We start from the raw sequence: 22252 nt of genomic DNA, 5'->3' as shown, positions 1-22252 counted from the left end.
CAGCTCTTCCTAAGGTTCGGAGAAAAAGGTCATCCTGAAGAAGTACTCGAGCCACGTTTACTTGATTGTGCTACATAACGTGTAAGGGCTGGAACACAGTGACAAGACACATGCTTCCACTTATGAAACATCACATGTTCTCTAGCCTCATTCTGAGAAGCTCAAATATCTACCCCCCTGCAAAAAGCCTATTTTTTCCCCAAGTGAGAAATACCACCAAGAACACATTAAGCACCATTGGAACAGCAGGCATCGTACTTTGTTTATATCAGATGTTTGAAACTTTTCATTGTATATATGAAGTGTGTAGATTAGGCTTTTGGAAAAGGATTTGAGACCCAAAAGACACAGAGATCTTTCACCAGGAAAAGGTTGGCCTCACTCTCCCAAGAGAGACAAACATCCCTGAAGGTTTTATCAAGCAAAGTTTTGGGCAAACAAGGCTAGGTATTTATTTGGAAACCTAATGTCTGAACCTGAGATCTTTTTACATATCTGATTATATTCACTCCCTTCAAATGACGGTCATGGCCTTTACTGGTCTTCCTTCGTCAGTCCTTTCGGGGCAATTTGGATGGAGAGCAAAGAGGGGGCTTTTCTCCTCACAACGACTCAAGATCTGGTTAGGAGGCCAGGTTTATAATGTCCTGAGATGCTACGGTTGCCAGGACATTGCCAATAACTGTGAAAATAAAACATAAAGAGAAATAAGGAGGAAAACGGTGTAAATTCCAAACCATCAGGAGATGGGTTGATAAACTAAAAAATTGGTAGGCTATGTATAAAATAAAACTTATAGAAGATATATTGCCTATTTTCTAAATGACAGAAAATGGTATCGGTGACTTATCTTCCCCAATTTATTCTGAAAAGTAAATTGGTGCTAGAACTTTTCTTTGTGTGTGTATGCGCGCGTGTATGTATGTGTGCGCGCGTGTTCTTCAATTAATCTACTAATTTTGTCATCTGCAGTATTCTTCCTATTTGTAACTTCTACCATTCCAGTCCTAGAAACTCATAAAGTGTTAGTATTTCAATCAAGTAGAAACTTACTATAAATATAAAGTCTTGCTAAGTCCCCTAAAAACAGATGGCTTTTCCAAGTGGTAAACAAAGAGAAATTTCCACCCAAAGTCCATGCTGCGTCGCCTCCAAGCAGAGTGCAAACTTACCTCATATACCTTTAAACGCCATGTTTCATTCCTCTGTCAAGATGTATGTGCTGGTAGCAACATGGAGACAGATGGGATAGAAGTGAGAACCCCTCCCCAAATACACACACATATACATACTTATACACATGCATACAGACAGACATATATATACATATGTACATACGGTAATAAAGAGCAAGCCCCAGAACAGCAGAGGGGAAAGATTTAGTCTATTACGGTAAAGGTGTAACTGGGTAGCCATCTGAAGAAAGGTAAAATTTAATCTATACCTCACACAATATATTAGGTAAATTCCCTAATGAGAATTAATGGAAAATGTACAAATGTAAAAGTGCCATTAAAAAAAAAAAGCAAAAGCTCAGAGCCACAAATTACGGAAAGAAGACAGCACAAAATTTTTATTTTTTAATTCAGAATGCAGAGAATCATTTCTAAGACACAAAATCTAGAGTGATAAAAGTGAAAGTTGTTAAAGTCACCAACTTAAAAATTAAAATCTTTGGTCCTGGCTGGTTGACTCAGTGGTAGAACGTTGGTCCAGTGTGTGGACGTCCTGGATTCAATATTACCAGTCAGGGCACACAGAAGAAATGACCATCTGCTTCTATACCCCTCCCCCTCCCCCCCCCTTTTCTCCTCCTGTAGCCTGGCTTGATTGGTTCGAGCATATTGGCCCCAGGCACTGAGGATGGCTCCGTGGAGCCTCCTCCTCAGGCACTAAAAACAGCTCAATTGCGAGCATGGACCCAGATGGGCAGAGCACTGGCCCCCAGACAGGGGATTGCTAGGTAGATTCCAGTCAGGGTGCATGTGGGAGTCTGTCTCTCTGCTGCCCTCCTCTCACTTGGAAGAGAAAAATAAAAAAAAATTAAAAACTTCCTATGGCAAATAATCAATGAAACCCCATGTGTATATGTCAAAGACTATCCCAGAACAAAACAAAACAGACAGCCCCTGTAATTTATATGATATAACAAAACACCTCTTTTATGTATGAAAAGTTCTTAAAAATTAAGAAAGATCAACAACCCACTGTAAAAACAGAACACACAAAAGGAATGGAAATGGTCCTGGGGTCAGACAGGCACATGCTCTTACAGCTGGGTCTGGAGTTGGGCAGGTGAGGTGCTGGAGCACAAAATTTAAGAGACCTTGAGACTTTCATCAAATTTAATGCCCCCTTAAATTCTGCCCCTTACTTTATCTTATCCCAGGCCCTGTGGTTCTTAAACATATGAAAATATTCTCAACCTCACTCAAATAAGATAAATACAAATGAAAACTACCCAAGACACCGTTTTCACTCAATGAAATTGGAAAAAGTCCAAATGCAGGCTAACCTACCACCCTCAGGCGTTGCTGGTGGGACTGTCAGTTTATTCAGCCTCTCTGGAGAGCAACATGCCACCCACTGGGTATTAAAATTAGAAATACATATGAACTCTTGACTCGATTCTAAGGATTTACCTTACAGGTACTTGCAAAGATGTAAACTGGCCCACACACAACTATATTTTTGATGACATTGCCAATTATGGTAACAGACTGTAGACAACTTCCATACACGCCATTGTTAAGTAAGTCGCAGTGAGTTAATTCAGTGCAGAACTGCGCAGCTGTAAAATGAGTCTGATACTGAAATGGAGAGCCCTCCAAGGCATGTCAAGTAAGAAAGCAAAGTTCAGAGCCATATATGTGTGCCGGGCTGATATATATGCCAAAAAGAAAGGGAAAATAATATATTATGAATGAGCTCCTAGGCACAGAAACATACCTGCTTTAAAAAGGAAACTATGATCCTGACCGGGTGGCTCTGTAGATAAAGTGTCGTCTTGACACACCGAGGTTGCTGGTTTGATCCCGGGTCAGGGCACATATGAGAAGCAACCAATGAGTGTGTGCACAACTAAGTGGAACAACTAAGTGGGACCAGTTGATGCTTCTCTCTCTCTCTCTCTCTCTCTTTCTCTCTCCCTCCCCACCACTCCTCCTTCCCTCTCAGTCTCAAATCCATGAAAACAAAACAAAACAAAACAAAAAATGACTGCCCTGGCTGGCTGGGTAGCTCAGTTGCTTACAGCATCATCCTGATATGCCAAGGTTGGGGGTTTGATCCTCAATCAGGGAAAATACAAGAACCAATCCATGAATGCATAAATAAGTGGAACAACTCTCTCTCTCTCTCTCTCTCTCTCCTCCTTCTTGCTCTCTAAAATTAATATATTTAAAAAGAATTAAGAAGGCCCTGGCCAGTTGGCTCAGAGGTAGAGCATCGGCCCAGCATATGGTGTGGAAGTCCCGGATTCGATTCCCAGTCAGGACACACAGGAGAACTGCCCATCTGCTTCTCCACCCCTCCTCCTCTCTTCTCTTTCTCTCTCTCTCTCTTCCCCTCCCATAGCCAAGGCTCCATTGGAGCAAAGTTGGCCTGGGTGCTGAGGACAGCTCCATGGCCTCCATCTCAGGTGCTAGAATGGCTCCAGCTACAATGGAGCAAGGCCCCAGATGGGCAAAGCGTTGCCCATGGTGGGTTTGCCGGGGGGATCCTGGTAGGGTGCACGTGGGAGTCTGTCTGACTGCTTCCCTGCTTCTAACTTCGAAAAAATTTTAAAAATGAAAAAAAAAGAAATAAAAAAGAAACTATCAAAATGGTATTTCTTGTTGGGCAACAAACAAAAAACTGGGGTAGAGAAGTGATGGAAATCACACTTTTTGATGTCCGAGTCACATAAATGTATTATTATGTATTAAAAATATAAAATAGAAAAGCAAGTGTTTTCATCCAGCCCTTCTGTTCTCAAATACCTCTTTCTACCGAGATGCATGACCCTTCAGGATATTTTGCTATGGCTTTTCTGTCACACTAGCAGTGCTACTCACTACCTAGTTTGACCTGACTTTGGGCAGAAATTTAAACATGACGCCCAAACGTGGTGTCAGGATGACGTGCTTTCCCTTCCTGAGTTCCCGCCAATGCCCAGGCTCTGCAGGGGTCGTCATCAGGCTCAGCAGCCTACACTTCAGAAACAGTCCAAACCTACGATCGTGCCACCAGAAGAGAGCCTGAGGTGACTATCAAGGATGTGACAGGGACCAAAGGGAAAGGGGCTGCCCCTCTGGCCTGCAGTCTCCACAGGTTTCCACAGCCCCAAAGTACTACCATACGCCCCGGGGAGCAGCCTCGGTGGAGTGCAGCTGGTGTGCCACAAGCGTGGTGTGACTGCAGTATCCGTACCATAAGGGATCCTACTCAGATGGTGCTTCTGATCACTGTTTAGTTCAGGGGCAGGGATGAGGTGGACTAGGGCAGAGATGACTATGTGGCCCAGACGCCTTTCTCTGGAGAGCTCTCTGTCATTCCTCAGGTTTAAGTCCCAGTCACCATCCCTGCCAATTTGGATAGAAAACTCTTTTAATTCCTGTGTGTGTGGGGGTGACTGCTGCCCATTAAGAAAGGCTGGGGGGAAGCAGCCCTAAATTTCTCTTTCTTCTGACTCTCTGGTGTAAGAGGGCCATCCGAAGGGACAGGTTGAATCTCTGTACACTGTACCCCTCTCACCTAAGAAGCCTCCCTTTCTCTGTTGTAGTACTGGAGCTCCTGTCTGACCCCCAACCTGCTCGGGACCCCTTATATTGTCCAGTCTCCAGGGCAGTCTTTCCGGGCCTCGAGGATGAAAGAATGCAGCTGGTGGCAGGCTTTCTGTTGCTAAAGCCAGCAGGTGTTCAGGCGTGGGGACCCAGGAGGAACTAAGCATGGCACTGTCCAGAGGAGACCAGAGAAGGGAGAGAAAGGGGGAGAGGGAAAGGAAGAGAAGTACATGGTTGCTTCTCATGTGTGACCTGACTGGGAATCGAACCAGGATGTCCACACACTGGTCCCATGCTCTATCCAGTAAACCAACCGGCCAGGGTCATCTTTTCTATTGTTTTATCTCCAATGCCTCGCCCGGTGTAATAGCAGTAAGCAGGTAAGATTATTTGTTGAGTTAATTAATAATTATGTATATTACTTGGGTTGTTAACTAATAATTAATTAATGATGTTAATAATTAATAGTGCATATTAACAAAAAAATCTAAACAATTTTTATGTTAGGTGGTGATCCCAATGTTTGAAAACGAGAAGAATTTTATATAATGCATTAGAAGTGCATATAATCTGGTGAATTCCATCAGGTTTATTTCAGGTTTAGCATTTCAAGAGGTCTTGAGAACAGGGCCTGGGCTCTAAAATGTTAATATGTTGTTAATAATCCTATCATCAATTATACATAAGAAAGGAGGTCTCACAATCAAGTTTCTGACTTGTTCCTTTGTTTATTCACTCATCTCTCTTAAAAGCGTCACTGGAGGCCCTGGCCGGCTGGCTCAGTGGTAGAGCGTCGGCCTGGTGTGCAGTAGTCTGGGTCCGATTCCCGCCCAGGGCACACAGGAGAGGCACTCATCTGCTTCTCCAACCCTCCCCCTCTCCTTCCTCTCTGTCTCTCTCTTCCCCTCCCACAGGCGAGGCTCCATTGGAGCGAAGGTGGCCAGGGTGCTGAGGATGGCTCTGGGGCCTGGGCGCTGAGGATGGCTCTGGGGCCTCTGCCTCAGGCACTAGAATGGCTCTGGTTTTAACAGAGCAACACCCCAGATGGGCAGAGCATCGCCCCCTGGTGGGCATGCCGGGTGGATCTCGGTCGGGCGCATATGGGAATCTGTCTGACTGCCTCCCCGTTTCCAACTTCAGAAAAATACAGGAGATGATGTCAGAGTAATGGCGCGTAGGAAGCGATACCAATAAATCTCCCCCAAAACTCAACAAGATCTTCAACCAGAAACAGAAAAACCTATCCTTGGAGCCTCCAGATGTTTCGAAATACATCCGAAGGTATGGTCGAGAGAAAAAATGGCTAAATATATAATCAAACCCCGAAGGAAATAGGGAGTAAGAAATGCTCCGCCTTCCTCACTAACCTAAATAGGGCTGCTTTCACTGGGAACTGAGAGTATAGAAACTAAGGTGGGCAAAGGGGGTGAAGAGATCCAGGCCGCGGCACAAACGGCCGAACCAGGCTGTGGCATGGAGATCCAAGCCAAGGAAAAACTGTTCCTGTGGCAACCCACGCAATACAAGCTAACACTCGCGCCAAACCCAGACAAAGAAAAACAAGTGAGGCAGCCATTTTTCCCAATTTCCTGGTCGGTGCACGCAAATAGTGGGCGAGAGATTCCTTCGAAAGCCCTGGGAGTGGGCACCCGTGTTATCCCACAGAGAGGCAGAGTCAGAGGTCTTTGTGTGGGCCGAAAGCGGAATCTCCGGGCTGCCCCAGTGCCTTAAAAAGCTGCGCACGGGGAGGGAGCGAGAACCAATTCCAATGCTGGAACTTTTCCGTGCGGGCGGGGGTTTCACTCAGAGGGTGAGAGACGGCCAGCCTGATATCCTGGTCAGCGCGCAGGGAGAGTGGGCAAGAGATTCCTCCGAGCACCTCAGGAGTGGGCACCCGTGTTACCCCACAGAGGGACAGAGTCAGGGGCCTTTGTGTGGGCCAAAAACGGAATCTGGGGCCACACTAGCACCCTGAAAAAGCCGCGCACGGGGAGGGAGCGAGAGCCAATTCCAACGCTGGAACTTTTCCGTGTGGGTGGGGGTTTCACTCAGAGTGTGAGACTGCCAGCCTGATATCCTGGTCTGCACACAGATAGTGAGCGAGAGTTTCCTCCAAGCGCCTGGGAGTGGGCGCCTGCCCATGTTACTGGACAGAGTGGCAGAGCCAAAGGTCTTTGAGTGGGCGGAAGCCCCGCCTGATTATGCTAGCAGCTCTGACTGACTGAGCCTTACCCAGAGCCCTGTGCTGAGTGAGAATAGAGTGGGGAGTTGCCAGCTCTTTGAGCCTCTTACTATCCAGGCAGAGGCAGCAGCAACCCCATAGCTGGATTATCAGGCTACTAACTGAGGAAGGAAAGACTAGGAGAGAGGCTCCAGGAAAACGGACTCTCTCACTGTCGGAGCCTATAAATGCTAATGAGCCTCGACTGCCAACGAGACTGAAGCACAATACATGACATCGCCATAGAGACTTATCAACTGCAAACCTCTACCTGAGCATGCCAAAGGGGCAGAACCCGGGGTACAGAGTCACCGACCAGGAAGAGGGAGAGAAAAGAAAAAGCAAGAAGATAACCTCTCAAAATCAAGAATAATCCACAGACTTTATAACTTATCCCATTTTATTATATTTGTTCGTTTGTTTCTCTTATCTTCATTCTTGATTTTTTTTCTTTCCTCCTCCAATTTGGTCGTTTAACTCTCTACCGGTCTTACTCTCTCCTCTCCTTGAACTACACTACCCATAAGTGTTACATCTCCCATTATCTTTTCTTTCCTCTTCCTTTCTCTCTATGAGGATTGCACTCCAAAACCCTTAACTCTCTCTCTCTCTCCTCTTTTTTCTTTTTTCTTCTTTTAGTGGTTCCTCTTATTATTCTCTCTCTCTTTCTTTTCTCCCTCTATATTAGTTTTTTCCTTTCTCCTTTACATTTCCTCTCATTCAAACCTCAATAACAAACAAATTATCTTATCTTGGACTCAAACTTATGTTTGTGGCATTTGAGAGGGGTTTTACTTCACCTTTTTAACTCACTAGCAGTGCTCCCATCTCTGGCTTTTCATTTTATCTAGTTTTTGTTCCACTAAATACAATAGTAATTTTTTAATTTGTCCACCCATTTTCCTGTTTCCCTCTTATTCCTCTCATCATAAATCTTAGTCGACCAACACCTAAAAGCAAATCATTTTATTCCTTACCCAAATTTTTTCCTTATTTGCTTTTTGTGGGTCAATACCCCCTTTTTTTCTGTTGTTTTTTTTTTTTTTTTTGCCCCTTTATTACTTCTCCCCAATTCAGGCCCTCAAGTACAGGTATTGTTTGTTCTATTTAGCACAATATAATTCACAGTTCACCACAAGATTTTCTCAAGAAAGAGGGGAGAGGAGAGGAGAGGAAAAAAGGAGGGGAGGAATAATTTCCTTTTTATTAATTTTTATTTTATTTTTACTTAATTATTAATTTTTTTAAAAAAACTTTGATTTTTTATTTTTATTTTATTAACTTTTTATTCTTTATTAAATCTCATTAATACTATCAAAAAAACCACCCTCAGATGCCATTAAGGAAGAGAAAATCGAATATCATGGATACAAAAGAAAGAGAGGTAACACAGATAGATGAGGAAAAATCTATGGAGAAAAAATTTAATATATTGGAAACCTTGGAGTTAAACGACAGAGAATTTAAAATAGAAATCCTAAAAATACTCAGAGATATACAAGAAAACACAGAAAGGTAATTTAGGGACCTCAGAAAGCAACTCAATGGACACAAAGAATATATTTCCAAGGAAATTGAAACTATAAAAACAAATCAAACAGAGATGAAAAACTCAATACATGAGCTGAAAAACGAGGTAACAAGCTTAGCTAATAGAACAGGCCAGATAGAAGGTAGGATTAGTGAAATAAAAGACAAGCAACTTGAGGCACAACAGAGAGAAGAAGAAAGAGACTCAAAAATTAAAAAAATTAGCCCTACAGGAATTGTCTGACTCCATCAAAAAGAATAACATAAGAATAATAGGTATATCAGAGGGAGAAGAGAGAGAAAATGGAATGGAGAACATACTCAAACAAATAATAGATGAGAACTTCCCAAGCCTGAGGAAAGAACTAAAGCCTCAAATTCAAGAAGCAAACAAAACTCCGTGTTTTCTTAACCCCAACAAACCTACTCCAAGGCACATCATAATGAAATTGGCACAAACGGCAAAGAAAAAATTCTCAAGGCAGCCAGGGAAAAGAAGAATACAACATATAAAGGAAGGCCCATTAGATTATCATCCGATTTTTCAACAGAAACTCTACAAGCCAGAAGAGAGTGGACCCTAATATTTAAAGTCCTGAAAGAGAAGAACTTTCAGCCACGAATACTATAGCCATCAAAGCTATCCTTCAAATATGAAGGAGAAATAAAAACATTCACAGATACAGAAAAGATGAGGGAATTTATCATCAGAAAACCCCCACTCCAGGAAATACTAAAGGGGGTTCTCCAATCAGATACAAAGAACAAAAAAAAAAAAACAAAGCCACAAGTAAAAGCTCCAAGAAGAACACAATAAAACCAAATTTAAACTATGACAACAACAAAAAGAAAGAGGGGGAGAGGATGGAGATTAACAGTAGCAAAGAATGATGGAATGCAAAAGTACTCACAAAATAGTGCACTACAAAAAACAGGGTAGGAAACCTTTTCATTACTTAAAGGTAACCACCATTAAAAAAAAACCACCACAGAAGCACATGATTTCAAAAAGATAGCAACAGAGGAGAGATGTATGGAATACAACCAAATAAAAACAAAGGATAGAAAAACAAAAAAGAAGGATCAAACAAGACACAAAACTAACAGAAAGCAATCTATAACATGGCAACAGGGAACTCACAAGTGTCAATAATTACACTAAATGTAAACGGATTAAACTCACCAATAAAAAGGCACAGAGGGTTCGATTCCCGGCGAGGGCACACAGGAGAAGCACCCATTTGCTTCTCCACCCCTCCGCCACGCCTTCCTCTCTGTCTCTCTCTTCCCCTCCCACAGCCAAGGCTCCATTGGAGCAAAGATGGCCCGGGCGCTGGGGATGGCTCTGTGGCCTCTGCTTCAGGTGCTAGAATGGCTCTGGTCACAATATGGCGATGCCCAGGATGGGCAGAGCATAGCCCCCTGGTGGGCAGAGCATTGCCCCTGGTGGGCATGCCGGGGGGATCCCAGTCAGGCGCATGTGGGAGTCTGTCTGACTGTCTCTCCCTGTTTCCAGCTTCAGAAAAATGCAAAAAAAAAAAAAAAAAAAAAAAAAAAAACAGGCACAGAGTAGCAGAATGGATTAAAAAAGAAAATCCAACTGTATGCTGCCTATAAGAAACTCATCTAAGTAACAAGGATAAAAACAAATTCAAAGTGAAAGGCTAGAAAACAATACTCCAAGCAAATAACATCCAAAAAAAAGTAGGCGTAGCAATCCTCATATCTGATAATGCTGACTACAAGACAGCAAAAGTACTCAGAGACAAAAATGGCCATTTCATAATGGCTAAGGGGACACTGAAGCAAGAAAATATAACAATTCTTAATATATATGCACCAAACCAAGGAGCACCAAAATATAGAAGACAGCTACTTATTGACCTTAAAACAAAAACTGACAAAAATACAATCATACTTGGAGATCTCAATACACCGCTGACGGCTCTAGATCGGTCATCCAAACAGAGAATCAACAAAGATATAGTGGCCTTAAACAAAACACTAAAGCACCTGGATATGATAGACATCTACAGGACATTTCATCCCAAAGTGACTGAGTATACATTTTTCTCCAGTGTACATGGATCATTCTCAAGAATTGACCATATGTTGGGCCACAAAAACAACATCAGCAAATTCAGAAAAATCGAAGTTGTACCAAGCATATTTTCTGATCATAAAGCCTTGAAACTAAAATTCAACTGTAAAAAAGAGGAAAAAAATGCCACAAAAATGTGGAAACTAAACAACATACTTTTAAAAAATGAATGGTCAAAGAAGAAATAAGTGCAGAGATCAAAAGATATATATAGACAAATGAAAATGACAATACGACATATCAGAATCTATGGGATGCAGCAAAAGGAGTGATAAGAAGGAAGTTCATATCACTTCAGGTATATATGAACAAACAAAAGAGAGCACAAGTGAACCACTTAACTTCACACCTTAAGGAACTAGAAAAAGAAGAACAAAGACAACCCAAAACCAGCCGAAGAAAGGAAATAATAAAAATCAGAGCAGAAATAAATGAAATAGAGAACAGAAAAACTATAGGAAAAATTAATAGAACAAGGAGCTGGTTCTTTGAAAAGATCAACAAAATTGACAAACCCTTGGCAAGACATACCAAGGAAAAAAGAGAAAGAACTCATATAAACAAAATCCAAAATGAAAGAGGAGAAATCACCACGGACACCATAGATATACAAAGAATTATTGTAGAATACTATGAAAAACTTTATGCCACTAAATTCAACAACCTAGAAGAAATGGATAAATTCCTAGAACAATACAACCTTCCTAGACTGAGTCAAGAAGAAGTAGAAAGCCTAAACAGACCTATTAGTAGAGAAGAAATAGAAAAAACCATTAAAAACCTCCCCCAAAATAAAAGTCTAGGCCCAGACGGCTATATCAGCGAATTTTATCAAACATTCAAAGAAGACTTGGTTCCTATTCTACTGAAAGTCTTCCAAAAAATTGAAGAAGAAGCAATACTTCCAAACACATTTTATGAGGCCAACATAACCCTCATACCAAAACCAGGCAAGGATGGCACAAAAAAAGAAAACTACAGACCAATATCTCTAACGAATACAGATTCTAAAATACTAAACAAAATACTAGCAAATCGAATACAACAACATATTAAAAAAATAATACATCATGATCAAGTGGAATTCATCCCAGAATCTCAAGGATGGTTCAACATACGTAAAAACGGTTAACGTAATACACCATATCAACAAAACAAAGAACAAAAACCACATGATCTTATCAATAGATGCAGAAAAGGCTTTTGATAAAATACAACACAATTTTATGTTTAAGACTCTCAACAAAATGAGTACAGAAGGAAAATATCTCAACATGATAAAGGCCATATATGATAAACCATCAGCTAACATCATATTAAATGGCACAAAACTGAAGGTTTTCCCCCTTAAATCAGGAACAAGACAGGGTTGTCCACTCTCTCCACTCTTATTTAATGTGGTACTAGAGGTTCTAGCCAGAGCAATCAGACAAGACAAAGAAATAAAAGGCATCCATATCGGAAAAGAAGAAGTAAAGGTATCACTTTTTGCAGATGATATGATCCTATACATCGAAAACCCCAAAGAATCCACAAAAAGACTACTAGAGACAATAAGCCAATACAGTAAGGTCGCAGGATACAAAATTAACATATAGAAGTCAATAGCCTTTCTCTATGCCAACAATGAAACATTTGAGAACGAACTCAAAAGAATAATCTCCTTCACTATTGCAACAACAACAAAAAATAAAATACTTAGGAATAAACATAATAAAGAATGGAAAGGATTTATATAATGAAAACTATAAACCATTGTTAAGAGAAATAAAAAAAGATATAATGAGATGGAAGAATATTCCTTGTTCTTGGTTAGGAAGAATAAATATAATCAAGATGGCCATATTACCCAAAGCAATATACAAATTTAATGCAATTCTCATCAAAATTCCAATGACATTTTTTAAAGAAATGGAGCAAAAAATCATCAGATTTATATGGAACTATAAAAAACCCCGAATAGCCAAAGCAATCCTAAAGAAAAAGAATGAAGCTGGGGGCATTACAATACCTGACTTCAAACTATATTATAGGGCCACGACAATCAAAACAGCATGGTATTGGCAGAAAAATAGACACTCAGACCAACTGAACAGAATAGAAAACTCAGATATAAAACCACATATATGTAGTCAAATAATTTTTGATAAAGGGGCTAACAACACACAATGGAGAAAAGAAAGCCTCTTCAATAAATGGTGCTGGGAAAACTGGAAAGCCACATGCAAAAGAATGAAACTAGACTACAGTTTGTCCCCCTGTACTAAAATTAACTCAAAATGGATCAAAGATCTAAACATAAGACCTGAAACAATTAAGTACACAGAAGAAGACATAGGTACTAAACTCATGGACCTGGGTTTTAAAGAGCATTTTATGAATTTGACTCCACAGGCAAGAGAAATGAAGGCAAAAATTAATGAATGGGACTACATCAGACTAAGAAGTTTTTGCTCAGCAAGAGAAACTGATAACAAAATAAACAGACAGCCAACTAAATGGGAAATGATATTTTCAACAACAGCTCAGATAAGGGCCTAATATCCAAAATATAGAAAGAACTCATAAAACTCAACAACAAACAAACAAACAATCCAATAAAAAAAAATAAGAAGAGGACATGAACAGACACTTCTCCCAGGAAGAAATACGAATGGCCAACAGATATATGAAAAGATGCTCATCTAAATGCAAATCAAAACTGCAATGAGATACCACCTCATACCTGTTAGATTAGCTATTATTAACAAGACAGGTAATAGCAAATGTTGGAGAGGCTGTGGAGAAAAAGAACCCTCATACACTGTTGGTGGGAATGTAAAGCAGTACAACCATTATGGAAGAAAGTATGGTGGTTCCTCAAAAAACTGAAAATAGAACTACCTTATGACCTAGCAATCCCTCTACTGGGTATATACCCCAAAAACTCAGAAACATTGATACGTAAAGACACATGCAGCCCCATGTTCATTGCAGCATTGTTCACAGTGGCCAGGACATGGAAACAACCAAAAAGCCTGTCAATAGATGACTGGATAAAGAAGATGTGGCACATATACACTATGGAATACTACTCAGCCATAAGAAATGATGACATCGGATCATTTACAGCAAAATGGTGGGATCTTGATAACATTATACGAAGTGAAATAAGTAAATCAGAAAAAAACAGGAACTGCATTATTCCGTATGTAGGTGGGACGTAAAAGTGAAACTAAGAGACATTGATAAGAGTGTGGTGGTTATGGGGGGTGGGGGGAGAGGGAGAGGGAAAGAGGGAGGGGCACAAAGAAAACTAGATAGAAGGTGACAGAGGACAATCTGACTTTGGGTGATGGGTATGCAACATAATTGAATGACAAGATAACCTGGACTTGTTATCTTTGAATATATGTATCCTGATTTATTGATGTCGCCCCATTAAAAAATAAAATTATTAAAAAAATACAAAAAATCATAACATAAAATAAAAAAATAATAAAAAAAAGTCACTGGATAATTTTCATACGTTAAGCACTGAGGTTTTTATCTAACATGCATTCTCCTTTAGGAGCTCAGACACTTGTCAAAATAGCTATCACGTAACACGACAAGCATTTTAACAGTCATAGCAGAAAGGACTTTTAGGACACCACCTGATTGGAGTAGGGATACAAGAGGGAGTCCACAGGGTCATGTATACTCTGAATTCAAGTGGACTACAAGCTCCCTCCCTCCTTCAAGGTGGAGTACCGCGCAAATGTCCGGCAGGTTGGGGGACAGCCTTTACCCAATGCAATTACTCCTTGGTCTCATTCAAGCGCCGACAGAGCTCCAAGCAAAGGCCACAAAAGAAAACGTGTAACTGAGAAAAGAAGAAAGAAAGAAAACCAACTAGGACAAACAGGCTGAGAGATGAACAGGGTCTCCTCGCTTGGCTCCAGACAGAGCACAACAGCAGTTGATGTGGAGGATGAAAAAACTGAGCACCTGAGCACACACACACACACAGGTGCACACACACAGGTGCACACACCCACACGCCACCCTTCCCACTCAGGGCCACACGCGTGGCCAACGCTTATCTCAGAACATCTGGAAAGAGTTACCTTGCTTTAATTTCTTGCGTAAATATGAACCCCTCTGCTGATGTGTCCGGATGGAAGCATAGCAGTGCCACAGCAGGAGAGGAGGTGTGAGAGCCCCCGCAGAGAGTGTGGGGAAGGTGGGCCACAGGAAACACCCTGCATGCTGCACGGGAGGTGTGACTGATGGGAGGCGATGACTGACGAGGGATGAGGGGGAGATGTGGTGGGCACAAGGGGGGCTTCCCCCTCATTAGCTCTGAATGAACTCAGAAAATTCAGAGTGAGCAAAATTAAAAACCAGCTGAGGGAGAAAAGCTTGGTTGCCAAGACCCCTCTCCCTAACTTCTGAAGCCTTGGATGGTTGGGACAGGGCCAAGGAGGCCTCGCATCCTTGTGTTATCTGCACCCAGCTGCCCAGCCCAGCCACAAAATGAGACGGCTCCGTGCTGCATTCAAGACTAATTTCATTTGCTGAAATCCAACAGACTGAGTCACCCAGTACGTTCATTTCATTTACCCATTTATTCTCAGCACTGATTCAATAGGTAGGCATTTTGTTTAAGCCAAGTGCCGGGAACCACTCCCAGGACGGCTGGGTGTCAGGCTGGGGCAGTGGGAACAAACAGCTACAAGAAGCAGGACAGAAGGGTAGAACAGTACACAAAGGGGTCAGCCAATGGCTTTCGAGCAGAGTCTGTCGTCTGCCAAGTGGACCAGGCGCGGTTCCCCCGAGCGGTACTCCGGCAGGCCAGGCAGAGTGCGCATGCTCGCCCGCAGGCCTGCCAGGTCAGGGAGAAACACGTCCCGGCTGGCCGGCGCTGGGGCCCAGGGGCCTGGCGGCAGACAGATGATGAAGAGCCTGGCCTTTATTCCATAGGCAACGGGCGCCACTGATGGAATTTAAGCAAAGGAGAGGCATGTCCTGATGTGCGCTTTGGTAAGGCAGCCTGTTTTGGAAAGAGGCAGCGAGAAAAATAAACTCAGAACAGGGAGACCTAAGTACACAGCTGTCTCCCATCACATGTAAACTTCTCTTCCTGTTCAAAAGTCAGTATTAACTAAGAAGACTGGACTGATGAGACAATTGCGCAGAAAGGCCACAGCAGCATCAGACACATGGCCGATTCTCAGAAATGACTCCTCAGTGGCTTGTATTGGCTCCAGCACCTTCTTCTTTGAGAGTTGCATCAGCCTCTCTGCTGCAAAGTACTGACTCAACGGTTCTTTCTTTGCCACCAAAGGCTTTCCCGGTGGTCCTGGAGGGAGTCCGACTCTGTCAGCGTCACTCAGGCCCGGAGCCCTGAGGCTTTAGAAAGGCCCGCATCCCAGGGAGCGGAGGCAGTGTTTTTCAGTAGTCTTTACCCATGTGACCCTATTCTCTCAAATACCTGCTAAACCTCTGAAGGCAACGTTTCCTCTGTTTTTGTTAAATTGCCAGCAAAAATAACAAGTACACATTAAACTATAAAAACTCAAAAATTTAAACTTGAAAGTTTAAAGCTGAGGCCAAGTTTTAAAAAAAAATCAGTGTAGTTAATGTAATGCTTAACAATAGAAATGATTACTGTGATCTCCCTTAATTAGACATACATGCTATTTCATTTCCATAGATGCGAACAGTGATGGGCGGGACTGGCAGTGTCTCAAGACGGCTCTGAAGACTGGCGGGATGGGCCTCTGTGATGTCTAGAGGGCAGGGGTCTGGCTGAGGAAGCACAACATCTGTGGTCCTCGGATACATGCTTCAGGGAAGGACAGGGCCAGAGTGCTTTCCCCACAAAGCCTAGCTACTTGCAGTCCTTCACCTGAAGCCAACATTTGGGATCCTTCAGTTCCTGTCAAAAAGGAAGTGTCACCCAGCACCGAGGGACTGCGGCTGGGGAAGACCCCCATCTTCTGGAGGCATAGCCTCCAGTCTGAGGACATCTGGACTCTTCCTGCCCCTCTTCCAGCTGCTGGAGTCCCAGCGGGAGGGAGGGTGATCACACAGCAAACACTGCAGCTGCTCTGGGTGAGCCAGGAGGATGCCCTTACCCCCTAGCTATTCTTGTGGGTGTCACTTGTACTCCTATTCAATGCCATCGCCTTTCATTCAGTTTTGCCGCAGGCCTGGGAGGCCAGTACGGGCTTTCTGGAGCCATTTCAGAGGCACAGGTCCATGTCCACGAGTGACAGCTCTCTCATTCGCTGGCGGCCAAGCAGAGACAGCCACGTGGCAGCCAAGTGGAGACAGCCATGTGGAATCTGGGCTTCCTATCAAATATTTGGAAAAGGGACACTTTACTCTTTGAAAGATGAAAAGTAAAACAGAGCTTCGGCCTGGGAAGCAAACGTACTTCAGATTATTCAAACTGAAGTCCTGAAGAGGACGGGGTGGGGGAAGGCGGTCAGTGGTTCCAACAACTCCAATGAGCAAGTCTCAGGCACAAGCACACAGAACAACACGACAGGATACTGGCATCATCCCCATCACACCACATTCCTATTCATCTACTCACATCCAAGGGCCATCCATCTCAGCCTTTTAGCAATTATCATCTTCAGACTGTGTTGCCCTAACAATCTGAAAGGCTTTCATCAATTAGTAAGAACCCATACCCAATGTCCTCGCAAGTGTTTGTTTCTGTTCCCTACCATCAGCTCAGAAGACACTCAATCCGACCGGAAGAAAGCACACTTGCCTCGTGGAAAGAGATCACATTTCATCTTCTTTCCAGAAGTCATTTCACTGCTCTGTATTTACATTTCTGTTTCTCTGTTAAGTATGTCTTCATCAGTGTGTCTTTTAAAATTCTGCTACACACAGTACAGTTAACATCACACAGGTGCTTGTTAGAAAGTCAGACACTGCAGCCTTTCCCTAGACCTACCCTGTTAGAATCTGCATGCCCCGTGAGTCCCCTTACAGTGGAAGAACCTGCCTCAAAGAATGATATGAATCTCACAACTCTATAATCTACAAAAAGAGCAAATACTTTTGCATTAAAAATTCAAATACAATGGGAGATAAGTGGGCATAGACAGTAATACAAACAAACACCAGCATGCTTGTTAAGTGCAGACCCGTGACAAAGGCCTCAAATGTATTAGCTCGTGACCCTTCACTACAAGACAGGAGGTAGGCACCATTCTCCTCCTCAGGCTGCAGATGTCACACAGAGGGCCAGAGAGCTCACATAACATGGGCAAGACTGCACAGTAAATCAGCAGAAGAGGCAGGGCTTGAACCCCAGCAGTCTGACTTTAGAGGGTATGTTGTTAACCATGACACTGTACCCCTGCCCTTCTAGCACTATGCACCTGTGTCAGGAAACAACACAGTCCATGCAAGGTCTGAAAGAAAAAACCAGGTTTCCTAAGGACCATTCTTTCAGGCTCAGTAATATTTACAAGCAGAGACCAGTTGAGCCAGACACCCCAAAACTAATGGAACTGCCTCGGGTCTTATCTGAGGATGGCAAGGCTCAGAGGGATTGTTTGAAACCCAGTGGTTTTTTCCAAAAAAGTAGAAAATTGAAGTCCAGACAGGTCTTGGTCTCTGCTTATTTCTTAGTTTCATTCAAAATCTGAGACTCTCCAGATAAATTATTTTGTATCCTCTTTGAAACCTCCTCATTATAAAAAGATGGAGGGGAAAACTTATGCTTAGAAATCACACTTGAATAGCTCTAATACTAAACAGTGGGGCAATTTACATTCCAGATATAATAGGAACTTTCAGATATGATCACCAATACCTCTTCCTCTGAGGAAAATCGGTCTCCAGCAACTGAGCTTTAATTTAATTAAGGTAGACTCTCAGCCTGGGCTCCACAGCCAATCACCTGCAGAGTTCCATCTACTACATTCACAGACAAAAGGGGGTGGAAGTGGGTGGAGGTGTTCAGGCCCAAAATAATAGGGCTCTGGGATTTGTGTCATTTCATCTAAGATGCCTATTTTTAACCAAATGATGCTTTCTGTCAAAGGTTAGCATCCCACAAGGATTCTCTCAAGCCCAGAATGTTCGCAGAATATTGGGCGGGGAGTTCCCGGAACAGACTTCAGAAGTCCAGAGAGGCTGAAAACGCTTCCTGTTTAAAGTATAACTTCTGTTGCAAGGGGCATGAGACAACTTTCATCTGGAAGCCGGCCCCATCTGGTGGGAGGCAAGAGAAAATACACCATACCCTTAAAATGCCAACTTCATCATGCCGACTGTATCTAGACTGACCCAGCAGTGGCCTTTCCGTGACCCCCACTTCAGAGGTAAGGAAAGAGTTTCAGACCCAATGAGCAAAGACCACAGTGTCCCTTTTGAAGCATGCAGTATAAACATAAATCCCTTAATAATTGAAATGCCAGAGTGAGACACAGTGACTCCCAAAGATCAAGCACACAGAGCAGATTCAGCTGCCCTGTCTTCTCTCACTTCTCCCAGAGCTCAAGTTCAGGAATGCAGGGGCTGGGGGAAGTAGCAGACCACAGCCTGGCAGGCAGAGCTCAATGAACGCAAGAATCCACCCTGGTAACGCAGTGCTGGGCACTTACCTTGCAGTGCCCGGACACGCAGATGGCTGTGCCGTTCTGGTCGCAGGGCGTGCCATCAATGACCTTCTCAGCCTGCCGTACATAGAAACGGTAGCCCATTGCCTGGCAGTTTAACTCACACTTCCGATTGCCCTTTACTACAAAAAAAATGAAAATAAAAATATAAATAAATAAATAAATAAATAAATAAATAAATTAGTACCTCTTTTCTTCCTGTATTTATTTTATTTTTTATTTTAAGTGAGAGGAGGGGATAGAGAAACAGACTCCTGCATGTGCCCTGACTGGGATCCACCCAGTGACCCCTGTCTGGGCCACACTTGCAACCGAGCTATTTTTAGCAGTTGAGGCGGAGGCTCTACAGAGCAGTCCTCAGTGCCGAGGGCCAATGTACTGGAAGCAGTCAAGCCATGGCTGCAGGAAGGGAAGAGAAAGAGAGAGAGAAGGGGGGCAGGGAGGGGTGGAGAAGCAGATGGGTGCTTCTCCTTTGTGCCCTAACTGGGAATCGAACCCGGGATTTCCACACACCAGGCTGACACTCTATCATTGAGCCACCAACCAGCCAGGGCCACTTTCTGTATTTTTTATTGAGATAAACTTCACATAATATAAAATTAACCATTTTAACCAACGTGTAAAATTCAGTGTTTTTTAGTATGTTCACCATGTTGTACAACCATTACCACTAATTCCAGAATATTTCCATCATCCCCAAAAGGAATGCTGGACCTGTCAACTGTGCCTCCCAAGTCCCTCCACCCCTTCTCCCCCAGACACTGGCAACCACCAATGTACTATCTGTCTCTATGATTTGCCTATTCTGAACATTTTATAACCAAGTCTTTCAAAATTGTATAAATGTTATTAGATCTCCCCATATTTGATGGTAGAGGTGAGGGAGTATAGCCTGAACTACTGGCATATTGTAGAGATTCAATGGCTGAGTAATAGTAACAGAACTCTTAAAGAATCTCACAATGTAAATAATAGATTCTACTTTTAGATGTCCTCCTACACTTTGCTATAGTCTTAATTATATTTTATATATTAGTAGTTATAGAGAGCTATTGTCCTGCTATTTTTTAACTTAAAGTCTATGCAGTTATATCATATTTACACTCTTTTTTTTTTTTAATTATTTTTTTTTTCTGAAGCTGGAAATGGGGAGAGACAGTCAGACAGACTCCCGCATGCGCCCGACTGGGATTCACCTGGCACGCCCACCATGGGGCGATGCTCTGCCCACCAGGGGGTGATAATCTGCCCATCCTGGGCGTCGCCATGTTGCGACCAGAGCCACTCTAGCGCCTGAGGCAGAGGCCACAGAGCCATCCCCAGCGCCCGGGCCATCTTTGTTCCAATGGAGCCTTGGCTGCGGGAGGGGAAGAGAGAGACAGAGAGGAAAGCACGGCGGAGGGGTGGAGAAGCAAATGGGCGCTTCTCCTGTGTGCCCTGGCCGGGAATCGAACCCGGGTCCTCCGCATGCTAGGCCGACGCTCTACCGCTGAGCCAACCGGCCAGGGCTACACTCTTTTTTTAATGGCTGGGGATTCCTGTAATAATTTCTCCATTATGAGGTATTTCAGTGATTTCCCTACCACTTTAGGTTGAAGTCCAAACACCTAAGCAAGGAATAAAACATCTTTCAAATACAAGTAGTCTTATTTCCTACTGTTCTTCCTTAAGTGTATGTTCCATAGTTGACTACGCACTTACTTTGTCCAGCCACTGCTAAACTGTTCCTTCTGCCTTTGCCTCACTTGGTTAGCACTTGTTTTAGTTCCCAGGTCACCTCTTCTGGGAAGCCTTCCCTGGATCCTAATCTCTCCTATACATCTACCCGTCACAGGCCGTTCTGATCTTCTCTACTTTAGGGTTCACCAAGCTTGACTGAAGCATAGATTTGAGGGACCACAGGGATGTGGCTGTCTTTCTCACTTCTGAGTATCCCTAGCACTCAGGACAGTGCCAGGCACACAGAAAATGCTCAACTAATCCCTGGGGAATAGAAGGAGGGATGGATAAATGAATACTGGTTCATTTTTTGGCCTTTTTCTTCCCCTCTCCCCACTAAGTGTATTCACCCATCTCAGAGTCTTTCTCTGTAGTTAGTTCTATCCCCTCCATGGATCCTGGCACATAGCAGGTGCTCAGTAAAAGCCACCTTAATCACCACTGCAACTAACATCTCCAGAGCCATTTCAAAATAAGAATGAGAAAAGTTTTCAGGCAAGATATAATTTCATATCCAAAAGAGACAGACAAGCCAAGTACACATTGATTTCTTTTTTTTAACTGTCTTTGGAGACAAGAATACGCTGAGCCAAAGACAGCATGTTCCAGGGTCATGCCTTGTCTGGAAATCTGATTACTGGGACTGGATAATACTGACTTTTACTACACGAGACAAGACATCATATTTTCCCTAGTGTGGCTGCCTGACTGTCACAGCAAGGAAGTTCTTCTCCAAACCCATTGAAAACCACGGCCAGGAAATAACATAGAGCCTCGGGGCAGACTGACGCTTCCACCTGCCCTCAGCTCTGTGTCACAAGTCAACAGAACTGGCTTCTTACCCTGGCTGCCAAAAGATATGAGGTGATCTTGCCAAAAATAAATAAAATAAATCAAAGAATCAAACACCTTTGGGAATTATCTAAAATTAAAAGACCATTCTATATAAATTAAAAACAAAACTAAACCAACTCCCCACCCCCACCCAAAACAGCCCTAAAAAATGAAGCGACAGGTTAGAGGTAAAACCAGTCTCCTACAACTCGCTTCCTCATGTCAGGTGCCAGTCCAGACCCTGCTTCCTCTTCTCCTGGCTCCCCGCTTTCTAATTGATTGCAGGAAGTCTCCAGGTGCATGTTCAGCAATAAACATGTCTGAGAGGCAGCCGCCTCCTGCAGGGGCAAGAGTTTGGAGTTCTTACTTCACTCTTGGCTTCCTCCCAACTACCTCTATGCTTTGCAGCCACAATTTTATTTCTCAGTATTTGCAAACATACCGCAGAACATTCTGAGAACAACAACAACAA

At 43.1% G+C, this 22252-nt stretch overlaps 1 protein-coding gene across 1 annotated transcript in view; it reads right to left on the bottom strand.

The window, feature by feature from the left end:
- Window positions 1-22252, bottom strand: part of THSD4 (thrombospondin type 1 domain containing 4) — a 692972-nt gene that overhangs the window by 371921 nt on the left and 298799 nt on the right. The window contains exon 7 of the mRNA XM_066277962.1: window positions 19213-19349. Within this exon, the coding sequence (XP_066134059.1) occupies window positions 19213-19349 (137 nt within the window). The remainder of the gene's footprint in view (window positions 1-19212; window positions 19350-22252) is intronic.

The sequence above is a fragment of the Saccopteryx bilineata genome, chromosome 4 (genome assembly GCF_036850765.1).
Source record: "Saccopteryx bilineata isolate mSacBil1 chromosome 4, mSacBil1_pri_phased_curated, whole genome shotgun sequence".
Taxonomy (NCBI): domain Eukaryota; kingdom Metazoa; phylum Chordata; class Mammalia; order Chiroptera; family Emballonuridae; genus Saccopteryx; species Saccopteryx bilineata.
The sequence above is the reverse complement of the archived record's forward strand: the minus strand, read 5'-3'. Positions and strand labels throughout refer to the sequence as shown.